This window comes from Lemur catta, chromosome X (genome assembly GCF_020740605.2).
Source record: "Lemur catta isolate mLemCat1 chromosome X, mLemCat1.pri, whole genome shotgun sequence".
NCBI lineage: Eukaryota > Metazoa > Chordata > Mammalia > Primates > Lemuridae > Lemur > Lemur catta.
The window spans coordinates 33,679,161-33,699,294 of NC_059155.1; the positions used below are offsets into that span (position 1 = coordinate 33,679,161).

General features: G+C 41.4%; 1 protein-coding gene across 1 annotated transcript in view; it reads right to left on the minus strand.

Annotated features, from left to right (window-relative positions):
• Positions 1–11,719, minus strand: part of GPC3 (glypican 3) — a 414,862-nt gene extending 403,143 nt beyond the window's left edge. The window contains exon 1 of the mRNA XM_045538900.1: positions 11,312–11,719. Coding sequence (XP_045394856.1) covers positions 11,312–11,486 — 175 coding nt within the window. The 5' untranslated portion in view covers positions 11,487–11,719. The remainder of the gene's footprint in view (positions 1–11,311) is intronic.
• Positions 11,720–20,134: the final 8,415 nt, after the last annotated feature.

Here is a 20,134-nt window from a genome sequence, read left to right on the forward strand (position 1 = left end):
TGGACTAATTGGCTCTGTTGAAAGTGAAGCACTGGCAGGACTTCCAGAGGGAGATGTCCAGCAGGCAACTGGGAAATACTGAACTGGAGAGCAAGAAAGAGATATGAGAGTCATTCAAACAGCAAAGATAATGAAGTCATGGGAATGGATGTGGGAATGAGCAAAGAGAGAACGGAAAGGGCAAAGGACAAACACTACTGGGACACTTACATCTAACAAAGGGTAGGAGGAAGAAGGCAAACAAGCAAGGCCAGAATCAAGTAGGAGGGGAACCCAGAGTACATGATGTCACAAAAGTCAAAGGAGTATGGGAATTTAAGTCAAATACTTTATGTACAGACTATATTCCTTCTCCTCATAGTCCACTGAGTACACTGGAAAGAGAATGAGCTATGGAGTGAGACAAACCTGGATGCAAATCCTGGCTCCGTTACTTACATAATCTTTAGGAAACTAAACCTTTCTGAGCCTTCCTTAGTTTCTTCATCTGTAAAATGGAGATAACACCACCTACCTTTCAGGTTTGCTGGGTTGATTAAATTAGAGACTAAATATAAAGCAACTGGCACATAGTAGGCATTCAGTAAATGTTATTTTTCATGATCTTCCCTGGTGGCCCTTTCAAACTATTCCATCAACCTAAAAGTGGCCTTGAAAAAATCTACTGGAATACAAGGAGTTTCAAGCTTATGTTGAATGAAAGTGGAAACCCCAATAAAGGCAACCTCTTAAACAACAGGAAAATTAAAGAAATCGTTTATGCCAGAGAAACAGGAAATTATACAACCCTCCTCCAGCCCCGAACAAAAAATATTATATCTCCATAGGCACTTAAGAAAGATCAGCCCAATTACACAAGTATTCCTTGCCTTTACTTGGAACCGCATGTTTTAGAGACTAGCCAGCAGGGCCAAGTCTGAAGTGGAATGCAAAGCAGAGCTCCAAAAGCTACACACTGTTATAGCTTTCATTCTCCAGAATGGAAGAGCACTCCCCTCAGGGAAGGGACAGAAGGGTAGCCATGTTGGAACCATGCAAGTCACTGGAACTCAGAAGTAACAGACACTTTATGAGTGGTTACATTGTATGTACATGAGATAGATGAAAGTAATGTAAGGTATGATTTTGAAAGACCACCCACTTTAGTTGTTAAGAGTAACAACTAACAACTTTCAGTTTAAATAACATGCATAATATTAATTATTGCTATCAAAAATAATAGAAATTGAATCCTTTTTTCTTGTATGTGTGTGCATGTGCATGTGCACGTGTGCATTTTTGGTAGTACATTATCTTATTTGCAAAGTTTTGGACTATGACAACATATACTCACTCATACTTTCTCTTAATCAAGAAACTTCTTGAAGTCTTTGGCAGTTTTTTTAAAAAATCACCAGATGTTGGCAAAATACATTTTAAAACATGTCACATGCAAAAGCCTGGAAAATATCATCCACACCCATGACTTCCAACTTAAGCCTATATGCTGATGAGTCCCAACTATGTTTCTCCTGAACTCCAGAAGAATATATGCACTCTTTCCCCGTAATCTCATCTATTTCCAGGACTTCAATTACCATTATATGCTGATAATTTCCAAGTATGCATCTCCAGCCCTGATTTCTCTCTCTTCTGTGATCCAAAACACAACTTGACTACCTAGCAGAAATTTTCTACCTTAATGATCAAAGGACCCCTCAAACCCAACCTGTTTAAAACTGCAATCACTGTTCCAGCCCTTTAAAATATGTTGATCTTATATTTCACTCATTTATTCAACAAATATTTACTGAGCACCTATTATGTGCCACAGCCCCACCACCCAGAAAAACTAGAAGTTCCAGACTCTCCCTTCTGTCCTCATGTCCTGTCACCAAGTCAAGTCTACTCTACTTCCTTTATTCTCTCAAGTTTAGCTTTTATTCTCTGATTTACTGCCCCCTGCCTTATCCCCTGTGTTACTAAAACTCCCTGCCACCATTCACTCTCCAATTATCCTCCATGCTAAAAAACATTTCCCTTCTTAAGATGTTTTCCTGGCTCCTCATCATCTTTGGATATGACCTGAACTCTCAGCATTCCCTGCCTACTTTTCTAGTTCATCTTCCCTTCAGAGTTTGGAGCACAGAGCTCCAACTATTCCAGTCCAACAAACGTGTCATTTTGTCTCTTAACTCTGTACCTTTGCACATGCATTACATGATATAATACCCCTTTTAAGGCAACTAGGCACCCTCGTCCATAGCTCAAGAGCCCTCAGGCCCTCACACCGTGCCCAGCTCTATGGCACCCCTCATCATGCTGCCTTGACATCCATGGATTTCTGTGTCTGGCTCCCTCAGTAGGCAGGGAGCTCCTTGCTGGCAATGATTTTATCTTGTTCATCAGTTCCTAGCTCAGTACATGACATAATATCAGTGCTCAATAAATGTTGATTAAAGTAAAGAATGAATAAAAAATCTTTTAATATTTATGCAGAGATAGCACATAAAGTTCATTATTAGTGAGTTCCTTTTCTGTGAATTTCCATCTGTTTTCCAAAACAGATTAATGTGGTCCCCCCAATCACTCCATGAAACCTAACTTGGAAACTGTCCCTTGGGTCACATTCTCACTTCTATGGAGCCCAACATGCAATGCAGCCAGTGCTAGAAGTATTAATAGTTCTCCAAAGTGGGCCAAATTCACAGTATGGGTTAACTATTACTACTTAACAAGGATCACATCTTTGTACTTGGGGAATGATGAAACTTGATAAATAAACAGTAGCTCTATGATATCAGTGACAATTAGCTCAGCAACAACTTGGGCCCAATCCAACAGAAAATGGTACATGATGTCTGAAAAACTGTACCCTCTAGCTCTTCCCAGTAAGTTAGGCTTATTCTCTAGATTATTAAAGGCATACAGATATAGGGATATTATATGTGTACATGTGTGAGTTTACAAATGTGTGTGTGTGTTAGAACCAGGCAGGTTGCTGGAACTCAGAAGCTACAGACACTTTGAGTGGTTGCACTGTGTGTCCACGAGAGATGTGAAAGCAAGGCTTTCATGACACAAATGTAAGGTATTATTATGAAAGACCACCTACTGTTAAGAGGAACAATTCACAACTGTCAGTTTAAATAATGCACAAAATTACTATTTATTGCTATCAAAATAATAGAAATCTATATATGTATACATACATATAATCTGTGAATATATATAGGTATATATATATATGTGTGTGTATATATATGTGTGTGTGTGTATAAAACATATCTAAACACCACATTTAGGTAAAGCTGCAGTTAAAAATCTTTCCCCACTTGTCACCTCCTCCTCAACCTTCAGTTTTGAAAGAGGGGCAACAAGGCTCTCAGGGCCACAGAGAATAGGTAAATATGCTTCAACTCTGCCACCCCTTCTTCAGTATCTGCTGCAAATCAGTTTAGACAATGATGCATTCAGAGAATCCATTATTTGGTAGTTATATACCATCCTAGGATCTCATTGGATAGTGGCCAAGTCCTATAGACTATATCTTTAAGTGTTTATTCTTACATTTATTCCAACAAATTAATTAATTAGTCCCACTAATAACTCTGTACAAGGCACTCTATTCACCATTCTAGAGGATATCACAGTGAATCAAACATGGCTCCTGCATTCAATAAGCACAGGGTCTGGAAGAAGCCATGAACAAGCTATGTACTTCAATAAACATGGATACTAAGTAAGAAGAAGTACAGATAAATTATTTTTGGGAACCAAATGCAATTAGGAAATCCCTCTGTATTATCTCTGCACACATGCAAATTTCCAAATTCAAATGTTTTCCAATCCTTTCCATCTGTTATGTGCCAGTTAACTTTCTGATATATACTAGAATGAAAGCTTTTAATCTCCTTTCTATATCTGTCACTCTAACTCCTACTCTCTTCACCATGTTTTCCTCAGCTTCAATCATCCAAAGCAAAATTTGACAAAGAGCTATGGAGAATCCCAGGATGCCACAATACATAGTGTAAGTACTAATATACAGGGTTTGGGAGAGAGGGAACAGAACCATACTTAAGGAGGAGAATACACAAATAGAATTCTGATTTCTTTTTCAAATGAATATCATCCCTTTCTTTTTTACCCTCTTTGCTGTTTGGGCCACTATCTGAATGGACTTTCCGATAGGTCATCCCTAGCCAACTAATTGAAAGTTTGGCCTAGTGCAGACAGAAATTAAGAGAATTCTCATGAGGCCCTTTATCCTACCCAAATAAAATTTCCATGGCTGAAGATGCACTTTGGATTATATCCTTTTAAATGTACATTTATGAAGCTTGATGTCATAGAGAAGAAACACAAAACACTGAGGAAAAATTTACATACACTCAATGTATGATTCTGTAACTGACACCAAGTTGCATTACTAATATTTTCACAAACCTAATTACCACAGATCTGTAAAGTGAAGATAAATATTAATATATGCATTTATGTATATGTATAGATCTTTAATTTATCTTTAAATTACTTAGAATATCCTTATAAACAAGCGCAAAATACTTACCTCTTGTAAGACTTGGCTAGTCTACTTCTTCCAGAGAGTCATTGTGCAGCCAAATGAATTAAACCAGTATCACTTACCTATTGACAACAAATGAATTTTTGACCTGAAAAAGTGTTTACCTTTTTTAGAAACCTTAGTGTATTAGTAAAATTAAATCAACTAGTTAAATATTGGCTTTCTGGAAACTTTATGCTTGTAATACATTTCTAACTCCATCCATTTATTTAGTCTATAAATATGGTTTGACTACCTATTATTTGTACTATGTACTGTGCTAGACAGTGGGGATACAAAGATGAATAAGATGTACCCTCTAACCTTAAAGATATCACAGTCTAGTAGGGAAGATATAATTAGAAACATGTACCTTAAAGTTGCCATAGTTAGGACTTCTAATTTTCCAGTAATAAACTTAGTTTCAAAAGGCAGACCCAAAAAGGCCAATTCAAGTTTTATTCTAAACTTTTGCTTTCTTCTCAGTTTATAAGAAATAAACATATGCTTCATTGTGGAAATTTTGAAAAATACAGAATATTTCAAAAATCACTTCTACTGAGACATGTACATCTTTCAACTTTCAAGTGGAAAGAAGGAATACAATTTGTGGAGGTTTCTTTTATAATGGCTTTGACTCCCCTGTCCCCTATTATTGCCACTTTCACTTGTATTTTATCTCCCTTCCTATCAATTATTTATCATTATAAGCCTATTAAGTGTGCTTCAAAGAGTTTAGTAGATTTACTAATCTAGCATATAAATACAATTTTAGCTACTCGAAGTAATTAACTGTTTGGAACACTAGGGATGCATTTTGATTCTAACATTGACTCCTTTTTATTCATGAGGAAAAAGACAAACTCTCAAATAAGGCTTTGTCCAGCTACACACAAACAGAGGCAAAAGTGAAAACATCTTTCTTAGTAATAAATCTGGATTCATTTCTGTTTAAGAAATTGCAAACAAGTATTTCTAATAATTAGCACTTGGATAATTGGCCTTTAATTGGCTTAATTTGAAGTACGGAAGTAAATCTTCTTTACTTTGTATATTCAACAAGATATTCAAGTGAGACTATAATGTTCCAGATGGCATTCTGCTTCCCCTACACACGCAGCATTTCAAAATCCACATTTTCTCTGCTGGTATGCCTACCTTCACCTTGCCTTCTGAACCTCATTCTCCCTGTCATTATGTCTCAGAAGGTAAATTCACATTACTTTATGATGTCTCTAAAGCCAGTCTAGGGCCCATGACTTGGATTCTATTTTCTGATGCTCATTTCTTAATGGAGTGTCGAGGATCCTGTTTCAAGCCAGACAATTTACTAAATATGGGCAGATGAGTGGGGGATTTTTCTGCCCACACTTTCCATTAGATCCTAGATTACCAAAAACATCAAACCCATTTACAAGATTGGCTAGGGCTGAATAGATGTTGGCTCCTGGAATAGCCTCTTGAATTGAGCCTGTACATGAATTCTGATTCCAGGTTACAGAAACTTGTGAGGTACTTCAACAGATTCTTGCATGTGTTATAGCTCAACTCCCAAATATGGTAATATCAACCTTAGCGAGAAAGGTCTAGTTGACATTAAATCAAAGAGGGTTTGATTTAAGAGATGGCCTACAATTTATGTGCTATAATAATTGTTGATCTTTAATGAAACTAAGCCAGTCATAACAATGCTGCTAATTTCAATTTGTTCTTTGAGTACTCAATATTAATAAGCCCTGCCTGCCAGTAAGAGTCGCCAGCTAACTGAGCTAAGCCTGTGTCTGTCTCCAGCTAAAATATCGGTAGCCTGAAAAGTTTGTCTACAAACCCCAATAATGTGCCATAACAATTTGAACTTAAGCTTTTAAAATAAGTAGGATGACATATAGCTTGAGAAAGTATGTGAGAATTCATAGAGAATACATAATTATCTAGAAGTTCTATTTCTGTCAATTATTTACCAAATGTTGTACATTGCTCTTAGCCTTGCGCTCAACCCTGCTCAAATGCAGTGCTTTCCCTTTAAGAAGCTTATAATCTAAAACATACAAATAACCATATGCAGAAAAAAGCTAGAGATCAGAGTAAAAGGAAGCATTCACAAAAATGTACAAATTCAGCATGCCAGAACTTTTCAGTTGAGCAACATGATCCCCAGTGAAATTCTTTCCAAATGATGTATCGTGTGCACAAGTTATAAGTGATTATCTTCAATTTTCTTAGAAATGAGTAATAAGATACCACTTAAGACCCATGCTTTTGTATATGCATCAAACACTGAAGTTGGCATGGTCATTGATAGCTGTCATTTATGGAGAAAACATATTGTCTGTCTTGTCTCATACCAGACAAATCCAGGACTCTTTTCTCCCAGGTTGGTAATAAGCAGCCTTTTTCTAGGCTACAGTAAACAGCAAACATTGCAACTCTAAAGATTGGAAGTAGCAGAATACTCAAAAATATTGCATCAAAATATTGGATACAACCTACCAACCCATAAGAAAAAAACACATTGCAAAACTGACACCATCTGTGTCATCTAGCATCCATCAAAATCTTATGTCTGTATTTCCTAATGCTTACAAAATGGAATTTGCTCCAAGAATTCAGAAAACTCTTTTTAAGATGGCGGCCCTATTAAAAGACTTCTCCCTATCTCCCACTCCATCTCTTCAGTTCTTTTCCCTTGTCCACGCTGGCTATTGTGACCATTTCAGCCAATTTCCTGGAGGTATTTTCTAGCCCTTTTCACCCTATTTAATCCTACAAGTTTCCTAGGAAGCCTGTTATCTTGTGTGCTCCCCCACTAGACTGTGAACTCCTTGACAAAAGGGATTGTGTCTCACTCCTCTCTTCACTCCCAGCACCTAATACAGAGCCTGCCAAGGAGTTGGCAGTCTTAGACTTATTCCAGACCAACATGCCCCACCAATCCTCAGCCATCTCCTCCATCAGATTCATGGCTCCCTTTAAGCACATCTCAGTACCAACATCAGGATTAGCGTAATAAATATATTCAGATCACATTTGAAAGAATTCTCTAAACTATTCCAATTTAGCACACAATAATACAACTTTTTCAAAGTTTTAACAAATCACCTGCTTACCCAAATGTCTAGTGCAATCTCAGAGGAGAAAAAACCTTCCCACACCTCACTTCTTATTCTCTCTCCAGACATTAGGACTGCTAACTGCTTCAAACTAATTGGGGAACCACAGCTGGCAACCCAGATACGGTTGCTAGTTCTCACACTGGAAAAAAAAAAAAAAAAGCAAAAAACTGAATACCAAACTCTCTCTTTGTTTCAAGAATGTTGCTTTTTATTTTTATGTTGTTTCATCTATTTTGAGAAATTCCAAGTCAATTTTGGCTCTTCAAGGCTGCCTTTTACCCATATAGGCATTTGGCCTTCTAGATTGGTTCTTGTACTTTCCAAGGCCCTCCAAGGCAAGATCCCTCAATCTTTTGGGAATTGCAACACTACCAGGGTTTGTTTGATTTTCCCATTCCCATCCGTCCCCTACATGTCCCCCCGCCCCCAGAAAAGTGGTGCATGGCATTCATAAAGTGAATTACACTTGATTTTTGTTTAGAGGAATTTTTTTCAGACTTCTGTAACATTCCCTTGAGACAATTGGAAACATCATTGTCTGATTACTAGCTCACTTTCCTTGCCTAAAATTGTATCCATTCTTGATTGCGCCTGTGGGTAGGTTAAGCAAAACAAAATAAACATCTAGACTTATGAGCTCATTGGCTTTTTTCTGAATTTTTCTAAATTAAATAAGGGCAAAAGAGCTGCACTGAAAGTTATACGGATTTTTCTGCCAAATGCTAACTCTGTGCGCCTGGTTTCCATCTGTGGTGCTTTCCAAGTTACAAATCCTTTTTTAAAAAAAGTGGGGTATGAGGAGATCTATGGATTTGGGGGACATGCTATTTAGAATCGCTATCCTGTGCCTTGAACACTCCCAAAGAAATGGGAACATGAGATTGTAAGGCTTTAGGTCAGCTTTGTGGAAGTCTAGTGTAGTCCTTCAGCACCAGGGATTTATTTTTTAGGCTGGCTGACCTCAAATACCATTTATTCTCATCCATATTAACATAAGAAATGTACCTTATCCACTCTAACCCAATTCTGCTAATGGCCAAAGTTAGCAGTCAATCCCAAATGCTCTCCCTAAGTGAAACAGGACATTCTTGAGGATTTCTTCTCACTGTGATCAAATCTCATTTGATCCGAGACAACGAAAGCTTTAATGCAGTTAATACAGTGCAGCAGGAAAACTGAACATGGCTTAAAATATAGATGGGTGGAAAAAAGTCAAGCGGTCATCATGACGGTTCATAACTATCAAATAATTTGCAGCTCTCTTTCAATTTCCAACCACTGAACGACAGCAGCAAATTACACATTTATTCATTTTGAAATTATGCACTTGCCATTGTATTTCGTCTGCCATTATCATCTCTTCTCTGAAATACTGATGAGCTCTTTCCGCACATGGACATTTAGGATTTTCACCATGTTTTCCATAACTACAGTGACCATATTTGCCTAACTAAAATTCAGGACACATGGCTTCATGCCAGGACCGAGTATTAGAAATCTGCACTGCCCCAGAAAATCCAGGATACATGGTAGCTGTATGGGGATCACTATATTTGAAGTTTGGCTTTGCTCCAGTGCCAGTCAGGACAGTGCCTGCCATTTAGAAGGTGCTCAACATGGGTTACGTTTGTTAAATAGAATTGAAGCAGGAAATGTTGGGTTTATATGATGAAAACCCTTGAAAAGTGATTTCTCCTATAGAGTTTGTGAAATAGTATAGGAAAATGAAAAATCTTTATTACAAGTCCCTGTTCTTTATAAGTATGGCCATCCCTAGGCCGGGAGGGAGCCTAGGCCAAAATCTCATACACAGTGTGTGGGCCCTCCCAATACTTTTATACAGATGCTGCAAAGAGGCAGGCAGCCAGAGAGCTGGGGGAGGGTGAGTGCCTGCATAAGTGTGTGTACAGGGGGGTTGCTAAATGAGTATCTGTGCTTCCCTCTGGTCTTTTTTTTCTTTTAAGCACCACCTTGACTCCCTGGCTTAGAATCAGCCAGTGTGGCCCCAACCCCATTCAACCCCTTAGGCCCATTCATCTTGTGGGGGCTCAGCCTGTGAGGACCAATTTTTACATTATCAACAAAAGCATGTTCTCTGTCCTTAGCAATCTAATTACCATGGCACTTCCAGGGGAGAGAGATTCACCCGTTGTTTCAGCTCTGTGGAACTGATTCATAGGTTGCCCCTTATGGCTCCTGCACACGCCCACGTGGTATGTTATTAACACTTAACAGTGGAAGAGGTGGTTCTACCCTCCCTTAGAGCGAAATCCTGCAAAGCAGTATTTAACATATGCGCAAATGCATTTCAGTCACCAAAAAGGGTGACCAATTACCTTTGCAACTAAACAGCAGGCTCGCTCGGCTCTTTTCATCAACCTAAAGAAAAGGCTGAGGGCGCGCTGGCTGCCTAGGTAACCTGCCAGTGAACGGTCGCTGGCAGCGCCCACAGGGCAAGCATCCGCATTCACAACTTGGTCCAAACATCAGGCCCGCCTCCGTGACTTGTTGAGAGCCACCAGCCAAGTTTTGGCTAGGGCTGCTCCAGGATCCCTCAGAAGCGCGACACGCGTGCCTCACTAGATGCACGAGTCTCGGAGAAGAGACCCTGGAGGCCACAAACGTCTTACAGTTAGCGAATAAAACTGGCTGTTTCTTCCGAGCGCATCTCTGATGAATTAACCTGTTTGAAACTGACTCTTCTTGCCCGAATTGTCAGTGTAGAAACTTGTCCTAATTGGATTCTAAGGGAGGCGTTAGGAGCCCAACCGCTGGACAGTCAATCACACAAGGCCATTAATATTCATCTGTTGACAGCAGCAGCCCTCGGCTAAGGTTAAAATATTTCCTCACGGCACAATCTGATTGTGCAGAACAAAAGGCAGGCGTTCAGAAACTTTCCTCCACGTAAAATCATCTCCCCTTCAGGGTCCAATTTGGGAAGAGGAGAAGTTAAATCATCTTTGGACTCCTGTTCTCTGGGCCAGCAGCACCGTTTTTTAACGCGATTTTGCCAACCTAGATAAGGGACGCTGTTTGGAAGGAAAAGGTTCAGTTCTCCTCATTTTGGTGACCCTCCTACTCAAAAGTTTCCCTCAGCATGTGTTCACCCACCACTGCGGATTCAGAAATCTGTCCTCAACTTTGCCTGCACTTGGGCCCTTGAGCCTCGGAAATCCAGGCTGGGGAATGAGGGCGGGGAGCACGTTGGGGAAAAGGATGGCCGGAGCTGCGGTCCAGCTAAGGCTGAAATTCTGACACGTACGTGCGAGCAAGGGTGGCAAATTCCCGAGGCACCGGCTCGGCTGTGGGGCGCCAGTTCGCAGTGGCTCGGGGAAACAGCTCCCACCTTCCCGCCCTCCCAAAAAATGGGCGCTCACGAGAAAGCGATCCCCACGGTTCCTCCCGCTCGCACCTTCCCTGACAGCAGCTCAAGCCTGAGGGATGCGGACAAGGTCCACATACACCCTTCCTCCCTCCATCCCTCCCTCAGTAGACCCGGCCAGGCCCCGGGCACACTGACCACTCCCAGGTGCCCAGCGGCAGGGTGCGCGACCGCGGCCCGGCAGGGCTACCGCGCTTGGGGTACAGCCACCAAGCTCCCCTTGGCTCCCCGCTGGGCGCGGGGAACACGAAAGGGACAATTCCTCACCTGGAACGGGAGTTTCAGGCACCCACTTCAGTCCTGGCTGCAGTCTCTGGAAGAAGGAGCGGACCTGGTGACAGGTGGCGTCCGGCGGCGGCGGTGGGGGCTGTGCCTGTCCCGGGCAGTCCAAGCTAAGCAGCATCGCCACCGCCAAGCACGCGGTGCGCACGGTCCCGGCCATCCTGCTTCTCCAGGAGCTAGGAGAGCGCGGGAGAGTGGCAGCGGGAGCGAGAGCAGTCCTAGGACTCGGCAAAGCCTGGCAGTGGCCCTGAGGAGTGAGAGACGTGCCGCTACCCAGCCGCTGCAAAAGTTTCCTCGCAGCTACCTGGGCTCTGGGCGAGGGCGGGAACCGCTTGGCGGCGCGGGGCAGGGCGGGGCTGACCGGGGTGGGGCGGGGCGAGGAGGGACGGGGCGGGGCGAGGCGAGCCGCGCGGCCAGGAGGCGGTGGCGGTCGTGCGGCTGCTGGCCTGCGGGGTGCGGGGGCGCGGCGTGGAGCGCAGCGGGGATGACCCCAGCACCGCGGCGCTGGGACCGGGCGCGGGCGGTGCGAGAGGAGGGTGTGGAACGCGTGCGGTGGCTCCTGGCAGCCGAGCTCAGCTGCCCGCTCGCCGCCGCTCTACACAGGGCGCTCTGGCATAACTACTGCAGAGGGGCTGCGGGCTCGAGCGCGCTGATTGGCTTCCCAACAGCCGTCCCCTCTGACTGGCTCTGGGAGAAGTTCCCCAGCCTCACTCCTCCTTCCCGCCGCTCATTGGCCTACAGCCTGGAGGGCTTTTCCCTTTAGGATTATTGCAACCTCTCCATCCTTCCTGGGGGTGGGTGGGGGTCCCTGGCTTAGGTGCCCCTCTCCTTCACCATGGGCCTTCTTCCAACCTGGTCCATAGTCGCACAAGGTCTTCCTTCTCCGCACGAAATCCACCTCTTCATTCTGCTCTCAGAGAGGCTTCCCGCGAACCGTTTTCCCAACGCGGCTCTGGCCGGGTTCTCAAAACCAACCCACAAATAGTCACGTTCAGGGGCAGCTGGGGACCGCTGGGGTTTTCACAGCCTTCCCAACCTTTGAATACGGTACCTAAAAAGTCTGAAAGCCCCTTTAGCTTGCCAGGTTTGATTCAATAGAACGACACAAAGTCAGAGAAAGCACCTGACCTCAAGATGTTAAAAGAATCTATCTCCTGCATGATAGTCCTGGCTGAGCTTTCGTGAAACAAAGCATTACTGGTGACAACAAAATAACCTGGGGCTTAAAAGCAGCCTAATTCATTAGAAAATCATTTCACACAGCAAATGTGTTAAGCCCGAGCTAGCCTATTTCATAGATGGAGTCGAAGGCTGTCTGAAAGGTCTTCTAGACCCAAATCTCCACCTCTCCTGCCTAAATTTCACCATTAGAAATCCAGTTCTCTGAAAATCTAGTATCTCTGAGAGGACGAATACACTTAGTCATTACCTGTATGCTCCTAAGTAGGGATCTTGACTGTGGATTCTTTCTGTGACCACCCTCTCCCCGCACACACACCCTGGGCACAGTGCCTTGCACATAGTAGGAACTCAGTAAGTATTTGTATGATGAAATGATTTAATTCCCCAGTGTGAATTAGTTTATCATCTCATTGTGTTGTTTCTGACCTAGGAGAAAGTAGGTTTTGAGAGAGAGACTCGGTACCAGGAATTGTCCGGGGTGTACAAGTTGGGGGGACGTGATGTGGAAGAGGCTGTGTCCCAGGACTTGTGGACTGAGAAGAGAGACAAAGGGAGAAGGAAGTCACTAAGGAGCTCGTTCACTCATTCATTCATTTAACAACAAATATTTAAACTCCTACTATGTGCCAGACACTGTGGGATACAAACAGATGATGGGGATACAGATTAATCCATGTTACTTGACCTCAAAGAGCTACAAGCCTAATGGGAAAGACAACCAAAGAAAATGTTAACACTCTGTGTGTTAAGTGCTAAGATAAAGTTCTAGGAGGTGAGGGGGGATCAGAGAATGTGTCCCAGAAGAGATCATGCCCTACACTCTAATTTGAGAGACCAGTAGTGGTTGAGGTAAGAAAAGCAGATGGGCGGAAGAGTGCCCAGGCAAAGAAAGCAGCGTGAACAAAGACATTGAGAGGAGAGGGCCTGGCATAGCCCAGTTGAAGGGTGGGAGGTGCAAATAATGATTTCAGGCTGGGAAGTTAGAAGAGCTAAGGTAAGAGAGGTAAGCAAGGGCTAGATTATGCAGAGTCTTGAAGCCACATGAGGGAGCCTAAAGAACCACTTAAGGAAATTTTAAGCACAGGAGTGCCATGATCATATTTAAAGATCTCTCCAGAAGCACCGTGGAGAATAGCTTGGAGAAGGGGAAAGACTGGAAGCAAGGAGACCAGTTAAGATGCTGTGAAAATAATCCAGAGAAGAAATCATAAAGGCCTGTGGCAGAGGAGATTTAGAAAGAGGAAAAACTACCAGAGATATTTAGGAGATAGAATTAAAAGGGCATGGTGACCTAGTGGATATAGGGGTTGGGAGAGAAGGAGTCAAGGACGGAGGGCTCATTCACTCTTTTTTTCAACAAACATTGAGTGCTGCCTATGTATCTGGCATTCTTCTCCTACTTCATAATTTTGCCTGGGGCTAGGCCTGCGCCTGCATTGAACATTTGACAAATGACATATCCACTTTTAAAAGAAACACCAATTAAGAGTCATAATTTGGCTGGTGAGTTTGATATGTTCCACCTGTGGAGCCCTGTGACCAAAGGGCAGATTGGAAGGCAAGCATTGATTGAATTTCATGACCTTGCAGAGGAAGACATGACCTCCCATAAATTCATGATCTTCCAGAGCTCATGCAACTAACTACAAAGGCAACAGTTGTTTTCAACTACTGAGTATTGAGTACCTGGAAAAAGGGGACTGGGGCTTATTTTTAATATATGTTTTTATATCTAATACACTTTGTATGACCTAGGACAGTGCTTCCCAAAGTGAAGTGTGTGACTCCTTAGGTTCAATGAAGTTCAATGAAGGTTTTGCTTTTTATTTTAATAAATATTTATTTTAATGGTGGATTAGAAAAAATATGTATATAACTGGTATATCCAACCCATGATTTGATTAGGACAAAGCAAAGGAGGTTGTGCTGTGATAAATTTATTTCAATAAAAAGGTGAGCTGACTTAAAGAAAAATATTAAATAGTATTGGGAATGTGAAGATATAACAAAATGTGTGGGGTAGGTAATATGTGAATGACTAGGATGTGGACTAGGTCATAGTCAATCTAGCCCTGAGGTTTTGTGAAATATTTCTTTGGCCTGAAAGCTTCTGGTCCCCCCAAGCAGCTACTTCAGGGCTTTTAGCCAACCTAAGGTAGGAGTTAATAAAACTTTCTAGGTTTAAGGAGTGTTCCATTTTTACAAGTACCTCTCAAAGACTTTCTAACCATCCAGCCCTGAAGTGATGACTCTAACAGTGGAATTTCAAGCACTGAAATAGGCATTGAGGGATAGGCTTTTCACTAGGAAAGCTTGCAGGAACGCCGTGGGCAGCTGTCCACTCTGCCTACCCAGTAACGTGGAATTTTACTGATGAAAATCTAGTTCCTTAACCAAAGCATAAAATCTGTTATATTACGTAGTGTATACTGCCCAGATGGGCAACTGTGAATTAAGACTGCATTTTCTTTTTCTCTTTCTTTTACATAAACAACTGTCTTACCTTTCAAGGCTCCCTTCCTCATGTTAGAATTAAGACCAATGACTCACCCTTATTCTTCAGCTAGAAGAGACAAAGAGAAACAATCAGTCTGAAATCACAAAAGGATGTGCTTGCTGATTGAGCCAGTGTTCACTTTCGACAATTCGTGGTTCTGTGCTTTCAGGCCCAGTTGGAAGAATTTAGATGACACTGTTGGGCCCCATCTTTCTCTTTGGACCCCAGAGGAAGGCTACCTAGCACAGCAGGCCCAGAAGAACTTTTCTTCACCTTTCACTCCTAGTCTCCAGTTTGAAAGAATTCGAGAATTCCCAGCTGTAGCCAGCAGCTATTATCTTGCTGTAGCTGGGAGGAGAGTCTGGTTCCATGGCTCCAAAAGCAGCATAAATCAAGTTTTCTGGGAGAGGGTTAAGAAAGGGTGTTCAACAGCTGCCGCCATGGGAGGAGCTCATACACAGCCGTGCACACGGCCACACACGCACACATTGTTTGTCTTGGGCCCAGTTCCCTTTGCCCCTCAGGTAATGTTCTCCTCTTTCTGTCTCCCTCAGGTATACAGTATCTTCTGCCCTGAACCCCACTCTCAAAACCTGCTTTCAGAGAAGAAACTTTAACACTCATCCGCTTACAGTGTATATGGTTGATAGAATATAATGGGGCTGCCCACCCAGGGATACGAGTATTTTAACAGGATCAAAGCTTTAAACCAAAGGAACAGAGCTCTAAAAACTGTGGAATTCCAGGCATCTGCCAGTGGGAAGGGAGTGTTTAAACTGAGGGGCAATGAGGCCTTTTTTGGTGCACCTGAAATCACATCATGTAGACAGTTGCTTATATGTTAGACTGGTCAACACCTCCCTAGCCACACCTCTGCACTCTGTGGCACACAGCCACTTTGTCTGCCCTTCCCTTGCAGTGTATGACTCCTTTGTGGGACGGAGGGGAGGGGAGGCGCCAGGCACACTGATCCCAATGCTCCCAAATGTATATGCTATGATCAGAGAATGAATTATGGTCCTTTGGGAAAGAGTGTTCATTCATTCATCCCAGCCAGCAGGCCAGTGCAATGTAAATGGTAACTTTGTAAGTTGAAAGACTTAAAGCCATTTTGAAAATTGCATAATAATCCCAGGCAGAAGTTTGCTCTGTGTGTATGGAAAATTAATAGACCCGGCTGAGATGCTTGCATTGTGAGTTGTGGATGGATAGCCTCTCCTCAGACCAGGGACTATGCTTTGCTCTCACTAAATCCTAAAATATACTGCAGTTCTTGTAAGTCAGAGTCTAAGGCTTAAAAAAAAAACTATTGAAATTTTAATTTGTGGCATCATGTTGATTACTACAAATAAAAAGTTATTCTATTCTGTGTTTGTATAAGGAATATTGATCTAGATTTCTAACATATTTCTTCATATCCTGGTCCATTGATTTTTTTTGATTGGGCAGATATACTGTATGTATATCTAACATTTTGTGTCTCTTGCATAGAATACTTGGTTTTCTATAAAAGTTTAAGAGGTTTGTAGTTTGGTGATTGAGAGTACAGTAGCTTTAAATCCAAATGCTGGTGACGCCTGAGGCATGCCTTTATGTGCCACATGGCAATTCACACATACTTTGTTTTTGCTTTGAATTATTGTGGACCAAAAAACACAGTATTTCAGGTAATGTGACATATTTATTTTGATGTATGGTGTGTAGAACCTATAATAATTTCATTAAGTTCTTTCTGGGTCTTTATTTTCTGGAGCCTAGGTCCTTAATAAGCCAACTGGCATTTAACAGTTGACCTCTCATGTGTTTGCTTCCATCAAAGTCCTTTCCTATCCCCAGACCTCCCTAAATTCCCAGCAATATATGACAGGAAATCAACAGCCACCACCGCAGATAGCAACTCATACTTTTGATAACCTCTCCCATGCCACTGCCCAATCCCTATGACAGTCCTAAGTGTTGGGGAATCTCAAGTAGCATCTCATAAGAAAAGGCCATCCCTATCACCACCCCTAATTCTATAGTTAACATTAAGGCTATCCCCTTGGGAACTGTATTCTTGAGAGCCAGCATGGTTGGGACCTGCCGCCAAAACGAGGGAAAGAATAGTTCCGAACCATTCCATATATATTGAAGAAAATAAAAATATTTTATCCCAAAATATATCTTTTGACATATTCTCCTACACTACCAACCGGGCCCAGAGTCTGCTTGATTGCTGAACCAACACTTGGGGTGACCACGACACTTGCCATATTGTATAGCAAATGTATGTCTACCTATTTGTCTCCACAATACCTTGAGAGCTTTAGATGAGCAGGGATTCATAGTTTTCTTTTCTGTATTTCCTCTAGTACAGTGCTACTCAGAGTGCAGTCCTTGTACCTGTGTTGGTCCATGCACTGTTTGCTACCTGTCTGTGACAAGTTTATGTACAAAAATCGAGAGTAAGCTGGGCACAGTGGCTAATGCCTATAATCCTACCACTTTTGGAGGCTGACACTAGAGGCTCACTCAAAGCCAGGAATTTTAGACCAGCCTGGGCAATAGAGAGACCCCATATCTACAAAAAAAAGCAAAACAAAAACAGAAAAATTAGCCAGAAGTGTTGGTGCTCACCCATAGTCCCAGCTACTTAGAAGGCTGAGGCAGGAGGATTACTAAAGCCCAGAAGTTTAAGGTTGCAGTGAGCTATCATAATACCACTGCACTCTAGCCAGGACAACAGAGTGAAACCCTGTCTCAAAAAAAAAAAATTGAGAGTAAGCATTCAGAAATTTTTATAGTATTTTTACATTGCTGCCACTTGTAAGCACATGATGAGTTGGCCTTACTGTTGAATCTAATAATTGTTTTTGAAAGGCCTTATAGTATGTATTTCTTTTTCAGTTTTCTAGTATTTGTTTTTATATTGTTTTCCCAAGGTATTTGTCCATGTCAGGTAGAAAATAACAACAATATAAAATAAACTGATCCTTCACTACAGATAGTTTGAGAAGCATTGCACTAGTAGGTGCACAGTGCTTTGGCCCATAGTAGCCACTTAGTAAATGTTTTTCAATGAAGCCCCATGATGCTTTTCTTTATGAAAATAAATTCCCATATCCCTATTTATGGAGAGTTTCTATTAAGATCACAACACACAAAAACTTTCTGATAATAGGTAACCTATTTAAAGATTAATTTCTAGCTGAAAGATTTCTCCTTTAAAAATTATCTCAGAGGAATGCTCTTCTTCTTTGGCTCATTTTCTTTCATTCAAGAAATACTCAGAAGAGAGAAAATATGGTTTACATGAGATTTTGCATCTCAGAAGATCTTGGTATAAATTACGAACAGAGCTTGAACTCCATGGCCTTCGTATTTCATTTTATCAATTATTTCCCTTCTAATTTATATCGTGTTTTCTGTTATAAATGAAAGCGATATTAGCTTGTGTATGAAAACATATCTTTTTAGAGCAAGATGATAAGATCCAGAGGGAAGTACTGCTTCCTTGGAATGCCTTCATCTCATTCATCCTTACAACATGTCAGAAGCATAGCAAGTCTCCCCTGCTATAAATAAATTGCATGTCATTACTCAGAAGATTTACGCTCTGTTGGATGTCTCCAGTTCTTCTAACTCCTGTTAAACTTATGGCTAAAACCATATGGTTCGTTTGCAGCATTTTGTCTGGGTATTGTTTTGAAGTTTCATGTGGGAGTATCCTGTTTTCCCAAAGAGATAGGAATAATCAAAACAACAGAGGACTAACAGTCAGAAGAGCTGGTTTCTAGTTCTCGTTCTGCCACTCTGAGCATTGTGACACTGGATCAGTAAGTTAATATTTCTGAACCACAGCCTCCATAACCATAAATTGAGAATGGTGGATTACATGCTCTCTAAGGTACCTTCTACCTCTGACTGTCTGTGATTCTGTCTGTGAACTCCTTGAGGGAAGGAATCTTACACTTCTGTATACAGCATCTAGAACAGTGGCTAGAATGCAGTAGGCCCCCAACACACACCAATACACATTGTGAAAGGCATGACTAAATGTATCCCTCACAACACAGACCCCAGTAATGGCTCTATAAGATATGCTCAAGAAATATTAGTTGATCAGTGCTCTTCTTAATCAAAGTACTGTATGACAGCATTAGAAATCTAATTTTTCTCCTAATGAGCAGGATAGTAATGCTTATTTTAAGCAATGTTGCAAAAGTGGAGATATAAACAGACATATGTCTATGATATTTTTTATCTCTAGAAATATAAATCAGAGATTTTAAAAATTAATTCATTAAAAATTTTAAATATCTGGAGCTTTGATGTCGACTCTTTAAGATTGTAAAGTACTAAAAGAAAGAGACTATATTTATCTAAATCTCACTGTATGGAGGTCTAACAGATCCTTATATTGTTTGGAAATTATGGCAATAAACTTTTAGGAGGGTTTATTATTAATTTTTTCCTATTGAAAAACCTGTATCAATCCCTTCTACAGAAATCTTTCTGAAATGTATTGCATATTTTCCTGCCTTAGTAAACAAAGTATGTGAAATATAATCGAATATATCCTTGATGCTCTGTTTTATTATATTCAATTTTTCTATGATGTAAATACACAGAAATGGTGAAAAATTGAGCTGAATCTATATGGGGCCTACCGCATGTCATGAAATTTTATTTCTTAAAAACAACAGCGACAAATGCCCTGCAAAGATTTTTCTCTTCCTCTTTAATGTATAATGTGGAATGTACAGATTCATGCCGTCCTGATTTAGTCTGCTTTTTACAAATTTTAATTCTGGAATTAAAGACTAAAGTAGCCCTTCATAGGTTGTTACTTTGGTTTCCCTAATAGTAATTTCAACCTCCCAGTCAATTTCAGCCCACTCTCCAGTTGACTTGCTTTAACTTATGTTGCAACACAGTGATCAAAAGAGCCCACACAGTATTGTGGAATGGCCATAGGTTCCAGAGTCAAATATCCTGGGTCCAAATTCCAACTTTATTACTTACTAGCTAGGTGACCTTGGGCAAGCAGCCTTATCTGGCTGAGCCTTCACTTACAAAATAAGGATTAAAAATTTAACCTTCAAAAGACTGCAAGTGTCAGCAAGGATGTGGAGAAATAGGAAAACTTG